Below are 20873 nucleotides of genomic sequence, written 5' to 3' on the forward strand. Positions count from 1 at the left end.
CCATTAGCAGCGTACATTATTCGCCCCCAGCTTATATGCTGAGCGCCATGATTGAGTTGACAATATCGTTGTCGTTCTCCCGTAGAGCCTTGACGGCCTTCTTGCGGGAGACGTTGGCCTGTGCCACGACGAGGTCAATGTCCTTGGGCTCGAGACCGGCCTCGTCAACCTCCTCGCCGTCATCCTCTTCCTCCTCCTTCTTGGCTTCCGTCTCGGGGGCCTTACCCTTGCCCTTGTCGTGGTCGTGGTCGTGGCCAGCGTGGTCACCACCAGCAGCCTCGGCGGCAGCAAGCTGCTGAGCAGCGGAAGCCTGGGCCTGAGAGTTCAGGTCCTCGATCTTAGCCTCACCGAAGATACTGTTCCAATGGGTCAGCCGCTGACATCTCAGCCTCAATAGTTCGCGGGGCATGTTGGCACGTACATCCAGGTGTTGCTGGAGGGAGAGCGGTAGACGTCGGGCTGGTTAACGACGAAGAGGATCTGAGCGTAAAGTTAGCTTCTAGTGCTTGAGACTTCATCATTTCTTCTCGTCGACTGTCGCAGTGTCGTCACGAGCGGAATGCGGGGAAGGTGAGCCGTACGTTCTTAGGTCTGCGGAGAGTGACACGAGTGATGCCGGGAACGTGCTTCAGGCCGAGCTTGCCAATGGCCTTACGGGCCTTTTTCTCGTTGCGAGAGTGGATGGTGACGGCAGCACCGCCGGGGATGGTGGCCTCCTCACCGGCCTCAGACTCAGAAGAGTCGCCGGCATCCTCAACCTGGGTCTTGGGGACCTCCTCGTCAGGGAGCTCTTCGATACGGGGGTCGGCCATTTTGTGATATAGGTAAGCCTAGACGGGCTGCAAAGTGAAAGGTTAGCGAGTGAGTTGTGACGTCTGGCCGCCTGGATGTTCGATTTTGGGTCTTGAATCGTTCGGTCTGGGTCGCCAAATCCCACAACCACGGGCAATTTCGCCATGTCCAAATCGAATAATCCATCTTTGCGGCCGCACAATTTATTTGAACATACCTGCGTGTAGGAAAGAGGTTTGTTGTAGATGATGGTGAGTTTTTGGCCTTGTTGCGGTTGGAAGGACGCAGAGCTGTGTGATGCCGAAAATCGTTAGCGAGCTGATTGGACTCGGGACCCTCGCCCTGAAATCATGGAGAAGCGACGCAACTCCCATAAATCCATTGCAACATACGAAGTACACAGCGGTCGCAAATAATTACAATTAAGCAATTTGAGAATGAAATTAATTTTAAATAATTTGAATTCACCACGATCATAGAATTATGGGAAATTGGTTGTTGCCCGCATAGTGGTAGATACAATCCAGCAGATGCCAGTACGCCCATGACATAACATTACGAGGACCAACTTGTCAGGATATCAAGTGTTCTTAAGTCATTTTTATGCTGTCAATGATAATGCATACAGCGAATTTGCTGATATTAAACCCTCAGCAATGTGAAACCGTCCCAGATACCCCTTCACTCTATGCACCGAGCCCCATTAACCATCTATGCCTTAGGAGCAGCCGCGCGGATCTTAGCGTGAGCCTTCTGGACCTCAAAGCGAGCCTGTAAGTATCGCAAGTTAGCAAATGACATCGTATATCGCCCTGGCGTGTCCGGGCATTCCCATTTTCCCCCCATTTCACTCGTTCATCCCTCGAGATGCGATATCGCAACGTACCTGCTTCCTGAGTCTCAGAACCTTGAAGCGCTCGAAGTCGGTCAGGTTCTTCCGTCGGTTGTTGCTCTCGGTCTTCTGCGAGATGGTGCTCTTAGCCCACTTGCCATCGATCTCGTTCTGAGCCCAGAGCTTCTTCACGGGGCCGGTTCCGGCGGCACGGGGGAGCTTGGGGATAACGAAGTGGGTGAGAGTAGCGTGGGAGAGAGGGAGGACGTGGCGAGGGACAATCTTGGCCTCCTCGGTGGAAGGACCGTCGACCAGGACCTATTTTGTCGCGACTCAAGTCAATATCACATCCTTCAAAACCCTTCCTTCAAGTGTCTCCGACGCATGATTCCAGATCGCAAAAACGTACACGCTTGTGGTCGACAATTTCGACAATGGTGGCCAGCTTTCCAGTGAAGGGACCGCGGCGGATCAGGACCACACGTCCAACTTCAACGAGCTTCCATTGAGCGAGCTTGACATCGATATCGGCCATGGCGAAGGCTTCCTATAAGGTGAAAAAATTGACTTCTCAGTTGACAGTTTTCACGACAGCAACAGATCGCGTAGAGACTCACGGTCGACAGTTCCGGGGAGACGGTGGTGAAATTTGTTGTCGAATGTCGGGGTTGTCGAAGTCGTCCGAAACGCACAAGTTCACACTGGACCACCTGGATCGCGAATTTCGGTGTTGCCCACAGGCTCGCTTACCAGCCAGTCGCAGCCCACAGAGTCTTCGGTGCGTGCGGCCTAGGGCTGCCGCCCGGAGAGGCTTAGTGTCAGACAGCGGAACAACCAGTTTATCCGAGATGTTGCTTTAACTTGGAGCAACGATCATCGCTTGTTTTTTCTCTTCCTCTTCAACCGCAAAACATTTGTCGCGGCAGTTTCTGCAGCAAATTTTCGACAGAGCTCTTTTTCCAGAGCTTCAATGAGCATAATGTAGCTCTTTTATCGTGACTTCGCACTGTGGTCGTCAACCAGAACACTAATATTAGCTAATACCAGCATCTCTTCAACTGATTCTCAACTGGTATGTCAACACCGAATCTTTTTGTCTCTGTCTTCTACATGATGCGGTAATTTGCGATTGACCTAATGTCTGTGAAACTCTCGCCGGAGTTTCTATACAGCATTGGCGCATGATATTCCTTTCTTACATATTCTGATATATCAGCCAACTTGCTCTACATTTCTAGAACAACCGTTGTTGAATTTTGCTGACTTGCAAAAGACCTGAAGCAGATCATCAAACAAGTTACCTCTACGCTTTCGCTCCCTTTTATGGTATGTTCATCACATCTCTTCAGCCTTCCCCGTTCCGATGATTACAACCTTATCACGCCTAGATAGTAATTGATGCTTCGGCGATGAAATTTACCTTATCACCAAGATCTCTGAGGAACCCTCTACACTCGATTCTGGTCACTCCTTTTTTGTTGTTGACATGTCGACTGACTTTGATATCAATAGCATCTTCACGTATTCCGCGTCAATATACCCCAATAGTCTTTTGCAATACAATTCTTAATGATACTTCGTGCTTGGTTCCTATCTTGTCTTGTAGTATGCTCCGTAGACCTGGCGCTGTTGTTCATTATTCATGTAGTAACCTTATAGATGGAGGCCTAGACTATACGGAGTAGGTTTATGAACGAATATATATATCCTGTCCGAGCTTGTCCTGGGGCTCTAAGTACGTATTGCTGACACAATTAACCTGTTTACATATATATAAATGTACCATTATTTCCCAACCTATGGGCAATTTTTTTTTTTGTTCACGCAAATACTACATCAGTCTCGTTACGGACGAAAAGTCAGGGAAAACATTGCTAGGAATACGAAGTATATTATTTTATCTAACGTGTACATAGCGAAAGAAGCCAACCGCCAACAGCCTAGAGAAACTCTACATTATGGTTTGATTCGGTTTTCATCAAGTCCGTGTATATCATTATATGCAGTCCAGAGCAGCTGGAGGATTTTATGACGAAGCTCCATTGCCCATAGTAAAAGCAGTGCTTGATGGACCCTCACGGCTCAGAACCCACATGAAGATGAACTGGACAACGTAGGAGTAGATGAACAGGAACTGGGTGCGGCGGTTGCGCTGGGAGCGAGCTACCGTGTGCATCGAACCGGTGCGCATGGAGGTGTCGCTTGTTGAGTCGGGAAGGAGCACGTATTTGAGAGAGCGGAGCTATAGTTTTAGTTAATATTTGCATTTCAGCGCTGAGGTACGCACGGTCTTACCAGGAAGAATGCGTTGGCCAGGAATGTGTAGAAGAAGGCAACCCATCCGACCCAACTACCTGTTCCTTTCCCGGGAGTGAAGATCTCAGATGTAAGCAGGGTGGTGATTATTCCCACGAATTTATAGCCAGAGTATGCCACCAGGTCCACCAACTGGGAATCGTTGTTGATGCTGAGAATATACATGGCTAGTTTCAGGCAAAATATCTCGAAGACCATGACTGCGATTGCCGTCGTAGTTGTCGCTCCAAGGAGTTCCGGATGGAAATGTCCGCGAAAGCCTGCTAGCATCGCCGACAAAAGGATGTATGTGACAAGCGCCATCACAGGGATGTACATGTCGGGCGAGTTGAGGTCATCTCGCGGAGGAAGAAACATGGACGAATACTGCTGCTGCGATATCTGGCCATCCGGGCCAGCTGCAGCAGTTGTAAGGCGTGTCTGCTGGCGCGACCACGGCTTGTGCCGCCATGGGAAGAGCACAAGGCCCAGTTTATTGATCACATAGGAGTTCGAGACGTTGAAGTAGTGCTTTAGCGCCGGTATGGATACGTAGCGGTTGAACTGATCCCGAAAGGTCAATTAGCAAAAAGCTACTTATACGATACTGTTTTAAGGCCAACATACGTTCTGTTCCATATATTCCTGTCCAGCTGCCATCGCAGTCTTGCCCATATGGAATCCCATCTGCGCCGTGGGGTCGTTGATAAAGCCGCCAAATCCAGGGGCATACGTCCCACTGCCACCCTGTGCGGGAGCCGGTTGGTAAGGATTGCCATAGGCAGACGTCTGCGGCTGCTGAGACGTTGGAGGAGGCGGCGAGCGCATCATGGGTACTGTAGAGACATGCTGAGGCACGGGGTGATGAAGTGGAGGTGAGTGTGCCGGGGGAGGAGCAAAAGACTGGCGATACATAATGGCGAATTTAATAAATGAAGCAGAAAAGCTGAAACTCCACTTGTGAAAGAAAGACCAAGTATAAGATCCAAGGTGGAGGGCGAGGCTGAGGTGATGGGAGGTGGGAAGATATTTCTAAGTACGTGGCTGAAGGCTGTATGGAGAAGTGTTATTTGGGACATGGTTCTTGCCCGCCGAGCTGGTCTTGATCTTCGCCGCCCGCACATAATTCCCCACTCCGCACGCAAGCTCACCACGTCGCAACTTAAAACAGTGGCATTTATCTCACGATGCTGGAAGCCTTTGAGATCCTGACTACGTCGGGAGTGGTTCTATGGTCCAAGTCCTACGCGCCAGTCGGCTCCCATGTCATCAACAGTCTGATCAACGACGTCTTCATCGAGGAAAAAGCCCAGCTCCAAAACACCGCGAACAGCGCATCCCCGATCTTCAAGAAGGAGAAGTACACTTTGAAATGGAGGAGATCAAAGGATTTTAACCTGATATTTGTGGCATGTCATATTTCCGAGCACGCGAAAATGATCAAGAACTTTTGCTAACGCCGCAATTTATATAGGCCGTTTATCAGTCGCTTCTCCATCTTGGTTGGATTGACAAGCTTTTGGACAACATCTCCACTATTTTTATCGATATCTACAAGGACCAACTGAAGAGCGAACGGGTCAGGATAGTCGAGTATCCGTTTGACAAGTATTTTGACCAGCAAGTGCGCGAGCTTGAGGATAACGCCACTGCTGGCTTCGCTTCTGAGGCACCCGGGACTGATGCGGAAGCAAGAAAAGACCCGCTCGTCTCTGCTGATAATGGAGGCCCTCCACCGCCGCCCGTACCTGGGCTCTTGAAAGGTATGCCTGGCACCTGGTTCAATCGTTGTCATTATGTACTGACGCTCCTCAAGCGCAGCCTCGAGCTGCGCACAGTGCGGCAACCTCTGATGAAGGTTCGCCGCCACAAACCCCAGATATATCCAGAATACCCTCTCCCTCCCCGAACCATATACTCACCGCCAAAGCCGGTCCGGGTGGTCGTGTTTCTCGCCGCGCACGGAAAGCTGCGAATGCGAGCGCTACTGCCTCTTCTGGTGATGAGAAGGGACGGAAAGGAAAGACACCTAAGGGTGGGAAGAAGCTACGTGTATGGGACGCCGATGGCCTTGCGGATGAGGATGATGGAACTGTCCTCGACTACTCTGCACCTGCTGAGGCCGAGGACGCATCCGCACCGGCAGTGGAAGCCGTGTCGCAGGACTCTTGGGGTCACCGAACTGGCAAAGGTCAATTCGTTTTGAAGGACCTGGGAGACGAAGTCCACTCGATTCTCGAGAATGCAGACAACGAGAAGACCAAGTCCTCCGCACCGTCTGGTCTTGTAGGGACCGGATTCAGCGCCATCGGTGGCTTGCTGCGAAATATTGTCGGCGGTAAAGTTCTGACAGACGCTGATTTGGAGAAGCCCTTGAAGACAATGGAAGACCATCTGCTAAAGAAGAACGTCGCGCGTGAGGCGGCAGTCCGCTTGTGTGATGGTGTCAAACAGGAGCTGATTGGAAAAAAGACGGGTAATTTCCAGAGCGTCGATGCGGCGTTGAAGTCGGCGATGGAGTCTTCCCTTCGCAAGATACTTACTCCAACTTCATCACTTGACCTGCTCCACGAGATCAACACCGTTACAAACCAGAAGAACAGGCAAGCTACGGCGCGACCCTACGTGATCTCTATTGTGGGTGTTAACGGCGTCGGCAAATCAACGAACCTTGGCAAGATTTGTTACTTCTTGTTACAGAACAACTACCGCGTTCTGATTGCTGCGTGCGATACTTTCAGATCTGGAGCCGTTGAGCAGCTTCGTGTCCATGCTCGAAACCTGAAGGAGCTCAGCGCTCGTGAAAATGTCGGCGAGGTCGAGCTGTACGAGAAAGGTTACGGCAAAGACGCTGCAAATGTCGCTAAAGATGCGGTCGAATACGGTGAAGCCAACCAGTTCGACGTTGTTTTGATCGATACTGCTGGCCGTCGCCACAATGACCAGCGTCTCATGTCTTCGTTGGAAAAGTTCGCCAAGTTTGCGCAACCGAACAAGATCTTCATGGTGGGAGAAGCCCTTGTTGGTACCGACAGCGTGATGCAGGCACGTAATTTCAACCAAGCCTTTGGCACAGGAAGAAGCCTCGACGGCTTTATCATCAGCAAGTGTGATACAGTCGGCGACATGGTTGGGACCCTTGTCAGCATGGTGCATGCGACAGGCATTCCGATTGTCTTCCTTGGTGTTGGCCAGCATTACGGTGATTTGAGAGGGCTCAGTGTTCCTTGGGCCGTTAATCTGCTGATGAAATGATTTAACAGCCATCTATATATTGACTAACTTCCGCTCTACCCAGCAAATTTGAATCAGTATATTTGTGATCGGGTTCCTTATCTTAGAAATGCAGAACAAAGCAATTGTGATTAGCCAGGGCAATATGCAGGCTTGAGATAGTCAGCCACTAAACGCTCGGCCGCCAGCTTATCCAAGCTGCAGCCAACTCCATACTCATGCCACATGGACTATTGTTTTGATTAGACTTAAAGATACTACACCTATTGTTGCTACAATGTTTTCGACTCCAATTAGACTGAGGTCCGGGGTTGTTTGAAACAATGACATCATCCGGGGTTGCGTGATGCTCGAATCGCAAACTTGAGGCTCGACTCGCCAGGAACACCGCAATGCAGCAATGACAGTCCCTGAAAATAACAGGCCCGTCCATGTATCATTTTAATTCACCTTTACCTCCTCTCTCGACCCAAATGCCTGGGATAGCGGTGCACGTGATGGCGTCCAGGCCGCTTACATCATCGCCACTGCCAGCCTCGATTTTTGGCGGATCGGATTCCACCTCGCGTGCCTCCGTCTTCTTGCCATTGCTTTCTCCTAACGGTCATTCTTCCCTGCGCACCGTTGTATCACTCTTTTTGAATCGGACTCGACAATGAGGTCGGTTGGCCACCTCGCCATTATCCATTGATTACCCAGGGCTCTTGTGCGACTTAGCATCGGCCAGTCCCCGCGATTCGACTGACGGAGCTCTTGCACTTTCAATCTATCATTCTAGCCACAGCCAGCGCCGGCGAACGCCATCAATTTTTTCGCAGTTCATACCAATTTCGATATACTAAATAGATTTTTAAAATGAAGACGCCAGATCGGGAGCCAATAATCCCGAGGCGTCGCTCCTCGACCCTCCACTACCACACCTTTGACACACCACCGCCAAAGTCTCGCGGCAGACCCAATTCTGGCCAGTCCGCTTCGTCAGGCGAGGACTCACGCCATCCCCACCATGATACTCCAGATGAAACTACAGCACAGTCTCCTCTTCCCAAAAAGCAGATGATGGTGCTGGCACTTATCGCCTTTTGCGAGCAGACGGCCTTCAATTCAATCAGTCCCTATCTTCCTGATATGGCGTCGTCGTTTCCCGAGGTGAAGCCGGGCATGGTTGGTGTATATGTCGGAATGATTGGAACGGCCTTTGCGGTGGCGCAGCTCGTTACCAACTATTTCTGGGGTTGGATATCGGATCGAATTGGACGGAAACCCGTCATACTGCTGGGTACAATCCTTACCGCGGTGTGTTTCGTCGCATTCGGGTTCTGCAGTACGCTATACCAGGCCGTTGCAGTGCAGGCGTTAATGGGCGTGGTCAATGGAAACCAGGGCCTGGTGTCCACCTGCCTCGGTGAAATCACCGACAAGAGCAACCAGTCCAAAGCTTTTACCTACCTACCGGTTCTGTACGGCCTCGGTGGAATTACTGGCCCTCTGCTTGGTGGCCTCCTTGTCATTCGAGAGAACCCGTTCAAGAAAGGGGAGCCAAACCCATTCCCGTATCTTGCTCCAAATCTGCTATCCGCCGCAATTTTAGTGATAGACTTTGTTATTTGCCTGATATTTCTCGAAGAAAGTCTGGATGATGCAGATACCTTGCCTAAGTTCGGCAAGAAAATCCGTGAGATGTTTTCATGGCTTTGGCAGATTACCAGTTTTGGGCGGCGACCTCGCAGCGTTCGACCGAACCTTCCCTACCGTCTACTTCGCGAACAATCGGCGGAAGAGCATGACAGTGATTTAGATTCGGCTTCAGAAGTATCCTCTGAGAACCACGGCCACGAGTCCCTGACACGGAGCGAGCTGCTTAATCGTGATACAGTCCTCCTGCTCCTGACATACCTTATATTCGCTCTTTGCAACATCGCCTTCAATGCGCTATTCCCGATATTCTCACAAGCTGCGCCCCCAATCGGACGTGGTCTTACGCCGTCTGAAATTGGCCTTGCACAGGGCTTCTCTGGTGCCGTAACTATAATTTTCCAGATTTGCATCTTTGGCCAGCTGCGGAATAAGATGGGTAACCGGTGGTCATACCGAGTTGGTCTGTTTGGCTTCGTCGTCTCCTTTATCCTCATGCCATTTATTGGGTACAAGGGTAACGATGCTGCAAACCATGGATTAACAGGTAAAACAACCTTGATGGCTCTCGAGCTCTGTTTCGTCCTGCTGGTCAAGACGGTGGCATCTGTCGGTGGGTTGACCAGCGCGCTCCTCCTGGTAAGCACATCTCCCAATCTCTGTCACACAAAAACACACACTAACGTCCACCCACAGATCACAAACTCCGCCCCGGATCACGCTGTCCTAGGCTCCCTGAACGGCCTCGCTCAGACCCTCTCCGCAGCCGGTCGAGCCGTAGGCCCATTCCTATCAGGCAGCCTGTTCTCCCTTGCAATGCGCATCCAGCCAAAAGGCGAAGCAATCCCATTTGGCGTCTTCGCCGCTGTCTCGCTCGTCGGGTTCTTCCTTAGCTTCGGAATCCAGGGCCGCTCCCTTGAAGCCGATGGCTGGGATAGCCATGACAACGAGAGTACCAAGTCCGATGAGGACGAGGAGACATGATATTTCTTACGTTCTTCTTCTTCTTCTTTTTTTGCCCTTCAAAAAAACACCTTACGAAGTTATGCCCAGGATTGTTGTTATTATATTCTATTGGAGCATAGAGCGGGACGCGATGCAATAAAGGGGGTTTGGTTCTCTTTTCAATTCTCTCTTTCTTTCTTTTAATTATTGTAACTACATTTCCCCGTGCATTGACTAAACACACGAGTCGAAGAGCAAGCGCGGCGTATATAGCATAGATAGATAAGACCATTGCTTTAGGCAGTTAACAAAGTGCCAGATCTGTATAACCCATTTGTGCTTTAACCCCTCCTCTCCAATCAAAATCGAAGTTACATCTAGACAGCCCGATTGAAGATAACCGTAAAATAACAAAACTTGGAATGTGAGTCAATCTATTTATTATAAAATCATACTATATACTGGAATCAGTCAACTACTAGTATCTAACGAGTTACAAGCCCCCGAACGCAACCGCAATTTTGCCCAAATCAATCATCAATCAACCGCCTTACCCAATCCTAGGGTTACCCAACACCACGGTACACAACCCCGGTACGCAGTGTAATTTACCTCCAAACCCACTCAACAACATACATAAACCCTTCGCCAAGATAGCCCGTCAGCAGCAGTCCCTGCGCATACTCAATAAGCTCCTTATTCGGCTGCGTCGTCGCGGCAAACAGATCGCGCTCGGTGCCCTCACTGCCAGCCCGAACACTGATCCGTTTATCGACTAGACACTTATGCATCTCTTTCCCAGGGCGGACGAGGATGTATTTGCTTTGTTTTTGGTTGGGTTTGATGGATGGAGGGAGGTTTGGATTGAGCGGCGAGGTTGAGGTTGGGAGTGTGCTTGTGATGGGGGTGTAGGAGATTGAGTCTTGCGATTGCGGGGCTATCCAGTTGAGTTCTTGGGCTTCTGCACTTTCCGAGTCGCTTTGTGATGCCGGGACCGGAGGAGTCGCTATTGCTGCTTGTGTGCTTATCTTTTTGGACGATGTGAGGGAGAGTCGACTCCCCTTTGCCTGTTCCGCCACAGGCGAAGATGATTGTGATTGCAGCGGATTGTTATCAAGAACCGCATACTGGATATCTGAATCAAGTGAGAACAAGACGACCGTGTTAACTTTGGGGTTAAGTTTCATCCGGAAGGTCGTGAAGTTGCGCGGATCCAGGTAGAACGTGTAGCTTGCAATGACGTTGACGTTCTTGATGCTGATATCTGCGTGGCCGATTTTGGAGAGTGCTTGGTCGCGGGCTGAAATGGGACATTTGGGCTTCACAGCGAGAGATTTGGATTCGCGTAGAGAGATGGAGGGGATGCACTGTGCTTCGTGCCAGGCGTTGCTTTGTTTGCGGCAGGTTTCGCTGCAAAGGCGGGCGATGTTGCATACTATAAAACGTTAGTGTTAATGCACATATGATATGAGGATGGGATCAAGACATACCTTTGCACAAAACGATAGTAAGACTTCCGCAATTTTCACACGGCTTTGGCTCGCTAAGGCCCCATTCTTTCTTCTCTGATTCCAGGGACTCCCTCCGGCGACTAAGTTCAGAGATCCTTTTCTCCGCATACCCGACGCGTTTCCTCGAATGATGGTGCTCTGGCGTCCGTTTAGCCATATGCACAAGCTGCCTATATGCAAGCATGGCCTTATCCACAGCGTCGAGATGCTCCCTGGAAACACAGAGCGCGCTAAGCGCATCGAACGTTTCAGGTGCCTCGGGACCCTTAACGGCAAGGAAGTCCTCAACTAGGGCTTCGAACAGTGTTGCGGCATCCCGGTTAAGTCCTGCATCCATGTATGACCGACCCAGGCGGTGGATTACGCGCAGGCAGTCTCCATCGCGGGAGCGTTTGTAGCTGTCGAGAATGTCGTTGATGTCGGGCGAGAAGTCGAAGTTCTCGGTGCTCTGGAGATAGCGCACGACTGTATCCCTAGTGACTGGGTTGCTGAGACCGAAGACTGTCCTGCAGTGGGGGATAGTGCGGCTGCATATAGCACGGGCCTCTTTTTCGAGCCCGAGTTTCGTGTAGAGCAGAGACAATTTGTTCATTGCGTTCAGCGTCGTTGCGTGCTGGATCCCGAAGACGGTGTCCAGCGCCGGAACGGCCTTTTCGAGGAGTAAGAGCGCGGATTCGAGATCACCGAGGAGAACCTTGAGAGACGCAAGATCCTGCATGCTGCTCAATGTTTCTGGCGCATTGTGTCCGAGCGTCTTTAGTCGACCGGCGAATGATCGCTCATACAGCGCTGCTGCCTCAGTGGCATATCCGTCCTTCTCACAGAGACTTCCCAGGTCATGAAGAACAGTAAAGTTATTCGGATGATCACGCCCCAGAACCCGCTTATACAGACCCAAAGACTCAAGATAACAAGCCTCCGCCTCGGCAGGGATGTCCAAACTCCGATATGCCAGGCCCATGGAATGCAGTATCGCCGCGCGCGTCTGCTTCTCAATATCAAGACCCGGCGTATCATCAAGGACCTTCATCGCCTCATGGAACTCTACGACCGCCTGTTGCGCATTGCCCTGCTTTATCAGCGCTTCCCCTCTCAACCGCGTAGTCAAGGCCCGCGACCATGCAGCCGTCGACGAAAGCTCATCCTTCATCTGCAGGAATACCCGCGCCACCTCGTCAACCTGGAGTATGCGCTGACGGCCCGACACATCGTGCACGATCGCGCCGCCGGAGATGTACTGCATATGCACGAACACGTTCTGCGTCCCGCGCATCAGCGCAACGTACTCGGTGTCTTGAACCGTCGTGCTGCTGTTGTTGTGGCTGTCGTCGGGCGCCCGCGCGAGGATTTCCTCAGATGTACCTCCGCTGTCCCTTTCAACTGCTCGGCTGTCACGTCCTGGGTGCTTGGTGACGAAAGAGAAGCGGATGGTGTTTGCTCGTTTCAGGAGCTTTTTGCCCTTGTTCATGGACCGTGAGCGGGAGATGCTGCCTACGCACGAGATACATGGTTAGTTATATGCAACTGGCCTAGGCAAAGACCTCGAATATAACATACCCAGAGGAATCTTGCGCCCAAATATCTTTTGGAAAAAAGACATTCTCTTCGAGGTTCCGGGCATCTCGTGATCGACATTCCTGCTGTCGACGAGCCCGCCACTGGAGCTGTCCATCTCGCTGGCCTGGTGTTTGCCTTCGTCCTGACAGAGGCCCGTCTTGCCGGGCTCTATTATGGTACTGTCTCCGAGGCCTGAAGTTTGTCAATCAGAACGGTAATACACGAGATTGGTAAGTCAGGTAAAGATGGACATACCAGTCGAGCTGAAGCTCGCGTCCGATGGCATCTTTCCAGGCCCAGGGTCTGTCCCTGTCCCTGCAGGGACCGGCTGGTATATGCCATTTGGCGCATGCACTGCGCATATTAGCTATGGGTTGCAAACTTTGAGTGACCCATCCGGCCGACTTACCCCTCTCCAGATCATATAGTCCAGCAAAGCTAATGGCGAGTACCTCTTCTTCATCGCTTTGCGACAGTTCTGGAAATTGTCAGCTGCAAGGTCCATTTGCTTCAGCAAGTTAAATCCTGCACGGGGAAGGCTCGGAGTGAGGAGATAGATATACTTCTAAAAGACCATGAATCACGTAGCCTCCTAGCTTTTTTCGCTAGAGTCTGTTCCCCACTAAAGTCCGTCATCGAGTACTTTGACGGCAAGGAACCCTTTTGCGCGAGACTGGGACTTCTGCTGTGAGTCGTGCTTCCGATTTCTTTCTGAAGATCTCGATAGCTTGTGTCGTCACGCGGGTCGTTGAGGACGGGCTCGTATCTGCGTGCGCATTGTTAGGGCTATTTTCTAAACTGAGGTGGTTCTCATAAGGTAAACGGACAGAACGTTACACTTTGTTCCGCAACGGGTGCAGTCAACGAGACATTCTATGTCTAGGGCTTGATTAGTATGCTGAAAGTAGAAAGAAGAAGGGATTAAATACGTACTTCGCTGCCTCTCGGCCGGCTCGTCATCATCCACAGCGAAAGACCTCTCGCACCTATTGCAGAAGAACCGGATCGGCCGACAGTCGAGTGGGATCAGGCGCTTCTCCATGCGATAGCCCTTTGTGATTAAACTGCGCTGCATCGTCAGTTTGGGAAATGGCGGATGTGGATAGAGGATTGGAAATACCGATCGCGCGTCATCACGTATACAGCGATAGCTGAGCCGGAGCAGTATCTTGTCAGGTAGTGCTGGTTCAATTCGGTACTATACTTGGTTAGAATTACATCGAGTATACTAAATGAAGGTCGACGGCAGGGTGACATACGCAGACGAAAAAGCGGCATCACAATCAGGACATTTCACCTCCGGTACGCCCAGCGTAGCCGCGTCGTCATCGCGAAAGGGAGGGAATAATCGTAAAGCCTCAGCAAAGTTCTCAACAGCCGGCGATAATTGTCGAGGATCTATATCCAAGAACAAGGAAACAATGTCAGCTTGTTTATTCCTCCAAACCCGCAAGACACATTCATGCTTCGTCCGTCCAGTGTGATAGTGGGTGTATACCGTTCGCGGTGGGCCTGCCAGCTAATGATAAAAGAACATCCGAAGCACGTAGTATGCGCGTCTTCCCTTCGAGCCGGCTCGGTGTGTTGAGGGTAATTTCGTTCTCTAGGTCTCGCTTCGCGTCGTTCTGGAGGAGGTATTTGCTGTCCCTAGATAGATACAGTACGTTAGCATAAGGAATCAAAGTAGCCATCTCAGGTACATGAGGCTGCAGCAAATTCAAAACACTCACTTATCCACCGACACTGTCGGGAAGTTAGTAAACTCCGTATCTGGATCCATCACGAAGCAGACCAACACAGTCGGTCAGGACGAACAAACGGAGAGTGAAGGAGCAAAGACGAGAGGGAAATAATATGTCCACAGAGCAGAGAGCCTCTCAAAATCAATCAATCCCAACTCAAGTCAGGCATGCAGATAAGACAGGGCTCGGTCCAAACGCGGGTGAGGCGTCATTTTCAATAACGGGCGGACAGTGCAGTGGCTCCAGCTTGCATATGTAGTATGTCTCCCCATAAGCTGCGGGTCGTCAATCGGCTCAGACTTATTGAGCCGAGACTGGCAAAGGGCGAGAGATGGGAGCGACAGAGATCGGGCCATGTTAGGTAGGTTTCTGCCATCAAACGAGCATACTTGGTTGATTCAAGGAGAGAATTTGCGGGCAGCCAATTGGGGCCCTCGCTATCCCTGCATCCCTGCGAAGGGGAGAGAGAAGGGCGTTTGATTTTGGTTGGTGATAAATGGGCTGGACGATGGGATGATGGGACGGGTGATCGAAGGGATGAGTGTTGTTCTTGTCGCTGTTGTTGTTGTCACATCGACACCCAGTCAGTTCCTCATTTCAACATTAACTCCATCTCGAGTCCAACCATCGACACTCGACAGCACTTAACCCTGCAAGTCGATCAATTTTCCAAACCTGGCGAGGTTCCCAGCTAAGGCCCCTTGCATCAACACTATCAGACATGATCGCGAGATTCGCAACTCGAGTCCCACACATCACATTTCAGTCGAAATTACCGCCTGCAAACGCACCCACAATCAACAGGCGACACCGATCCACGACGCATTCCCGCACAGCCCGAGAGGCACTGCGATTGGAAGTTTCTCTGAAACCCAACATGGTGCCGGTGCGAATGTGACAGATCACAAGCACAGACCGAATTCCTCATCTCCACGCGTTTCTGGCAAGAATGGAAGTTCTGGAACGCGATTTAGCTTAACTGTCCTACAGTAGTGAAGTTACTTAACGATGTTATTGCATCTCTGCATTGAATTATGCTGATTAATGATTATCCTTGCAGACTTCTAGCTTGTTTTGGGGCATTGTGGCTGCCCTGGCCTGTCAGGCGTGCCGGCAATGCCATGCCATGCCATGCCATGCGAACGACTGGAGACACGACGATGAGGAAAATGGGATAAACCTAATCACTAAATAATGGAACGCATAGTCAACTCTCTTCCCGCTGTATTCAGCACCCTCGCTGCCGTCGACGACGCAAATGCAAGGCTATTGAGATCATTGGTGACGAGGATGAGCCAGCCCTCCATGCCTCCATGCCTGCTCGGCAACTCACTCGAGTCATGCGTATCTCCCATCGATCTCAGAACCGGAGAATTCAGAATGAGTTTATTCTTTCAGACCTGTAAGGAGAAAGAATATTATTATTCTGGTCTTTCTTATCTTCCATCCATCCTCGATCCTGTCTCGGAGATGTTCGCGCAAAAGCCAGAATGGGAATGACATGACGGTTTTGACCGACTTTTCTTACCTACCTCCCCTCCTCGCAAGGGAATAATTGTTACCCACATAGTGCTACTAGTGACGGCGGGACAGTACTATTATATGAACTGAGCTGTGTATGTACGTAGTCTGTATATTTCACAAAGAGAATGCTAGCTAATGACGTATGTACTCTGTAGGGTATCAAATTGTACAATGAAATGAGCGCTGGATCATGTAAAACTTGCTGGCTGAATGGCAGCAAGATAAGAAAAACGACAAGACAGGAGACGAAATTTCAAAAACATAATCTCGTAGCTGTTTTTGCATCAGAAACAGACATCGACATAAGAAGTGATCCCGGACGCCTAAGTAGGCGAGTCTAATTAGATAATAGAAGCACAGTAGTAGAGTGAGTGTGGTAGGTAGGAATCAAGCCCACCTCCAGCCCGAAGCAGCCGCATCTGGTCTCTGCATAACAGACGACAAGATACTATTGCAGTGTTGCCCCTGATAAACAGACAAAGGGGGCGAATACACATGCCCATAGCTGGAGGCATCCGCGGACGAACGCGCACTGGGTACCAGACTCGGCCGGTTATACTCCTGTATGAGCAGTGAGACCGCGGCATTCACGTTGATCCCTTCGCCCGTGTCTGTGATTTTGAGCGCCCATTTTGCGTCTTCTGCGCTAAAGCCTAGTTCGTTGACAATCATGTCCATGGCTTGGTCGGTTGGGTCGAGGACTTGAGGCTGGAGGAGCGAGACGGCTGCGCGCGGTGCGCGGGCCTGGGGGACTTGGGTGTTGGGTGTTCCTGCTGTCGGGACTCGGTGTTGGGGTGGTGATGCGGCTCGAGGCTGAGGTGATGGGTTGTATTCTGGGGTTGGAGTGGAGGTTGGAAGGGGTGGGATTTGTTGGTAGAGAGGGTGTGGGGGAGCACCCGCCAAGCGGTTCATGATTTCGACATAGCTGGAGATCGGGCGCTCTTCGACACCGGGGTTGGGACGGTCCCCGTTCTGATTGCGACGGTTGCGGAGTTGGACAGCGTAGGCGGCTTGTCTGCGTCGCTGAGGGTCACTGGTAAGAAGATTATCTGACGGGGAGGAGTTGCTTTCGGCTGATGATCTGGACGAGTTTGATCCGGTTTGGTGGAGAGGATGCAACCTGCGGGCCGACGTTTGAGGTCTGTATGCCTTCGAGACGGCATCTCGAAAGAAGCTGGAACGGCTTGCATCGGCTTCCTCCCATTTCGTTAACCCAAGCGATTGAGCTCGTTGGAAGATCTCATCGGCGTTGTCGACGGTTGCGATGGAGGCCAGGGCGAGGACAGCGGAGGGGCCAAGGGTGAGGACGTACGATGTCCATTCTTCTGTGTACAGTGTTAGCACCAAATCCATCGCAACGGGCGCAGAAAACAAACCTAGCGTTGCCTCCTCCTTGACAGAATCCTTGTTCGCCACATCATGCCCGTCAAATACACCCGCCTTCCTTGCCTCTTCACACTTGCTGTGAATCGGCTGGAGCAGGACTCCCAGACAGGTCCAGATCTCCGTCATATCATAAAGCTGGCCCTGCGACAGTCCACCCTTATTCCCCAATCCAAATCCCTCAGGCGGCTGAAACAAAACGTCGTTAATCCCAAACGGCTCACTAATCGACATTGCCATAGAGCGTTGTTGGTTCTTCGCCATAATGCCGCCGTTCAACCAATCCAGCTGTCCGACAATATCGCCCTCGCGGCCCTTACCACACCCAAATATCCGGCAAAATGTCCAGACCCGCCAGAATGCATCGTCGATCTCAGCTGCGCGCGTATCATCCTGGCCCGCTAGACCGCGGATTGTCTCGGGGCGGAGGAACGTGCTGCAGCGCGCAAGGATGAGCGACTTGAGCTTGACAAGAGTGTACAGGTCGCGGGTGTAGCGGTCGAGGTATAGCGACTGTGTGTACTCGGGAACAGGAGCATCAAGGTCGAAGAGAACCTGCCACTCGGAGTCCCAGGGCGGGCTCATTTCACGCAGTTCCCAGGCGGGCGGCGACATTGCGTAAACAGTATTTTGAATGAGGTCGAGCTCACGTTGCTTGAAGACTCGATAGAATTGCCGGTTCATGACGGCGAAGTTGAAGAGGTCCTGCAGCTGGTTACATCGTCGCAGAATCAACTCGACGATCTCATCGGGCAAGATCCCGGGCATCTGGCCCGAGGGCACGAATGGTGAAGGCGCAACAGGCGACTTGATTTGCTGTTCGGGAAGACCAGCGTCGAGTTCGTATACCGGTTCCGCGTTCGAATTAAAAGTAGTTGTCGAAGTAGGCATCTCGTACTGTCCGATCGGCACTGATGTCCCAGTCCCAGTGGGTTGGTTGTTGGGCATCGTGCCTTGGGAGTTGAGCGAGAGTGTGTTGCTTCTCCTTCTCGACTGGGGCTGTGGGACTATTTCCTTTTCCTGCAGAGCTTCATCTGCAGCTGAGATATTAATGGCAGATTTTGTTGAGGGCTGTGCTTGACACAGCATGCCCGATGGCTGCACTTCCTTTGTTTGCAGGCGGGGCAACTTCAACCGCAGCTCTCGCTCGCTGCTGACGGACGCAGATCGCTGGGCACGCACGGGCACACTGAGCAGCTGCGCCGACCCAACCGCTTCATTTTTGTTTTCTGCTTCCTCTGGAGTTGATGCCGTTGATGGGCGTACTTCCTGTCGGGCCGCTCGCTGCAGAAGTCCGGAGCCACTCATCGACCTTCGATGAGATCGGAAATGACCATCATCCCGGTTCTTTACGGCCTTAGCCTTCAGTGCGCCGAAGCTGGGCAGTGACATGTTGAAAGAAAACGGACCCCGGCCTTTGTCCTTGTGGGGCTTCTTGGCGTGTTTCATGGTTTCTTCTGTTTGCGCCGGGAGCAAACCCTTCTTTAGTGATTTCTTGCTGCTGCTACTGCTACTACTGCTGCCACTGCTGCCGCTCTTGCGGTGGCCTGTCGGCGGAGACGGTGCTGGACGGGTGGCAATCATGTCCATATTACCTCTGCTCACCTGCAGCGGGGTATCGAGACGTGGCATTGACGTTGTCGCCGTCGTTGCCACTGGTGAGGATACGTATGGCGAATAAATCCCCGTCTCCTCCTTGTAGTTGCGTTCCACAAGACCGGCGAGTGCGTCTTCGAGGTCCTCTGCGGCCTGCGAGAGGGTCGGGTGATGGCGGCGCTGTTTGTGTAACTGCGACTGCGGCCGCAAGTTCACCGTCAATGATGATTCGCAGCCTTCGTCCAGGGTATCCTCGCAAATTGTTGGTTCGTGTTGGCGCGGGTATCTGTGCTTGTGCCGGATCGACAAGGGCTTCATTTGGATCGGGGGTGGGCATGGGAGAGGCTTGTTCCTTGCGGATGGTGTGCGTTTTATAGATTTTCTAGACCTTCTGGATGCCCTGGATCGGGTCGACCCGGACCGGTACAGGGATTCTGAATCGTCGAACACGCCGGCCATGGCGGGGGAGGTTATGGAGTAAGCGCCTGCAGACTTGTATGCAGACGGGGAGAACTCGGAACCGAGACTGGTAACAGATGATCTGCGACTGTAGCACGAAGATGCGTCATCGACCAGCTCGGTGGAGCATTGCGACGATGATCCTGTCTTTGGCTCAGAAATATCTCCCAAGTCGTGAGAACTTTGGCGACTATGCCGACTATATTGGCTGATGGCTATCGTCCCGTAAGAGCTGGTAGACTGATGGCGCGAGCTCACAGGCGACACAAGTGAGAAATGGGATGAAAGTTCGGGGAAAAAGCGAGTCCAGCGCGTTCCTGACTGGGAGAGAGGTCTATGGTCATCGAATTCGTCATCTCCGTCCGGCGACACAGATATATTCCCTTCCGCATTGTTGGCGGTGTTTGGTTTCTGCTTCATCGCACCTGGGCCAGACCCGCGGGATGGCGCACGGCTGGATGAAGAAGAGACACTCATGCTGAACGAGGCTTTCAGGTTATTTTTTACCTGAATATAGGATTGTTTCAAAGCATCCAGTTTACTCCTTCTTATTGCCTAGGTACCGGGACCATGGTCTCGAATGTCAAATGCCGGGCGATCTTCTTTGTGGCGAACCTCGTGGTGGACAATGCCGACTATTGATCTGAACCTCTTCCAAAGAGCCGCCGGTACCAATAATAGGATAGCCAGAGGGTGAAAGCGAACGGGTGTTCCCTTTGTCGACTCGATCGAATAAAACTGGGACAAAGGTGACACAAAGATCGCGAGAGCGAACTAGACCCTGAGTTGCGGTTTGCTGCGCAGGTGTATGTTGCATACAACCCTTCCCTCAATATCGAAGCAGAAGGATTCGGGGATGAAGACGGTTGACGGTGGGTAACAAACTCTTGCAGGATTCCTGAAGTATTAGTAGAAGAAAGCCAGCAGGCTTACTTTCGGATTGGCGTGAAGGTCCCCTAAGTAGGATGAACAAGATTATCTGGACCCAGCGTAATTAGAACCACCAAAGTAAGCCAGGGCTGGGGCCAGTCCAATCAGTAGAGCTTCGCTGCCACTGCCACTTGAACGGTTTGTGGATCCCTGCCGGAGTAATATGGACTTAAAATTGTAGAATAACAGACAGAATGGGGTCGGTTTTTGTTGCTGCACAAGCGCGGGCAACTGTCGATGGTCACATTAAGTTTCCCCGAGGACAGACAACCAACGCCCCTTCTGCACTTTCTTCACCTCCAAATAATGCACCCTTCGTTCTTCACATACAACTTAACCGTGAAAATGTCCTTACTAAGGCCTTCACCTCGAGTCTTTTTTTGGATACGGCAGAGCTTAACCCTGCACAGGCTTCCTCCTATCAGGACGGGCACCTCG

The 20873-nt window shown here is 51.5% G+C and overlaps 7 protein-coding genes across 7 annotated transcripts; 2 read left to right on the plus strand and 5 right to left on the minus strand.

Annotated features, from left to right (window-relative positions):
• Window positions 1–31: 31 nt before the first annotated feature.
• EGD2 (nascent polypeptide-associated complex subunit alpha) lies at window positions 32–812 on the minus strand (the record flags this gene model as incomplete). Its single annotated transcript, XM_041702841.1, has 3 exons — window positions 32–356; window positions 422–480; window positions 582–812. The coding sequence occupies 3 exons, from the start codon at window positions 810–812 to the stop codon at window positions 32–34; spliced, it is 615 nt and encodes a 204-aa protein (XP_041549988.1).
• A 691-nt stretch (window positions 813–1503) lies between these two features.
• On the minus strand, window positions 1504–2159 carry APUU_10623A (60S ribosomal protein eL14; the record flags this gene model as incomplete). Its single annotated transcript, XM_041702852.1, has 3 exons — window positions 1504–1563; window positions 1679–1942; window positions 2034–2159. The coding sequence occupies 3 exons, from the start codon at window positions 2157–2159 to the stop codon at window positions 1504–1506; spliced, it is 450 nt and encodes a 149-aa protein (XP_041549989.1).
• A 1491-nt stretch (window positions 2160–3650) lies between these two features.
• On the minus strand, window positions 3651–4834 carry APUU_10624A (protein transporter YIF1; the record flags this gene model as incomplete). Its single annotated transcript, XM_041702863.1, has 3 exons — window positions 3651–3866; window positions 3920–4483; window positions 4547–4834. 3 exons carry the CDS (start codon window positions 4832–4834, stop codon window positions 3651–3653), a joined length of 1068 nt encoding a protein of 355 aa, XP_041549990.1.
• A 272-nt stretch (window positions 4835–5106) lies between these two features.
• On the plus strand, window positions 5107–7174 carry APUU_10625S (signal recognition particle receptor subunit alpha; the record flags this gene model as incomplete). The annotated part of the gene is made up of 3 exons (XM_041702874.1): window positions 5107–5325; window positions 5394–5682; window positions 5736–7174. The coding sequence occupies 3 exons, from the start codon at window positions 5107–5109 to the stop codon at window positions 7172–7174; spliced, it is 1947 nt and encodes a 648-aa protein (XP_041549991.1).
• An 834-nt stretch (window positions 7175–8008) lies between these two features.
• Window positions 8009–9772, plus strand: APUU_10626S (MFS transporter; the record flags this gene model as incomplete). Its single annotated transcript, XM_041702885.1, has 2 exons — window positions 8009–9427; window positions 9485–9772. 2 exons carry the CDS (start codon window positions 8009–8011, stop codon window positions 9770–9772), a joined length of 1707 nt encoding a protein of 568 aa, XP_041549992.1.
• A 569-nt stretch (window positions 9773–10341) lies between these two features.
• On the minus strand, window positions 10342–14581 carry APUU_10627A (tetratricopeptide repeat protein; the record flags this gene model as incomplete). Its single annotated transcript, XM_041702896.1, has 12 exons — window positions 10342–11168; window positions 11224–12735; window positions 12802–12993; window positions 13057–13155; window positions 13211–13279; window positions 13365–13567; window positions 13629–13680; window positions 13735–13865; window positions 13922–13999; window positions 14061–14199; window positions 14300–14448; window positions 14532–14581. The coding sequence occupies 12 exons, from the start codon at window positions 14579–14581 to the stop codon at window positions 10342–10344; spliced, it is 3501 nt and encodes a 1166-aa protein (XP_041549993.1).
• Window positions 14582–16454: 1873 nt separating this feature from the next.
• Window positions 16455–19982, minus strand: APUU_10628A (uncharacterized protein; the record flags this gene model as incomplete). Its single annotated transcript, XM_041702907.1, has 2 exons — window positions 16455–17392; window positions 17444–19982. 2 exons carry the CDS (start codon window positions 19980–19982, stop codon window positions 16455–16457), a joined length of 3477 nt encoding a protein of 1158 aa, XP_041549994.1.
• Window positions 19983–20873: the final 891 nt, after the last annotated feature.

This window comes from Aspergillus puulaauensis, chromosome 1, assembly GCF_016861865.1.
Source record: "Aspergillus puulaauensis MK2 DNA, chromosome 1, nearly complete sequence".
Classification (NCBI taxonomy): Eukaryota; Fungi; Ascomycota; class Eurotiomycetes; order Eurotiales; family Aspergillaceae; genus Aspergillus; species Aspergillus puulaauensis.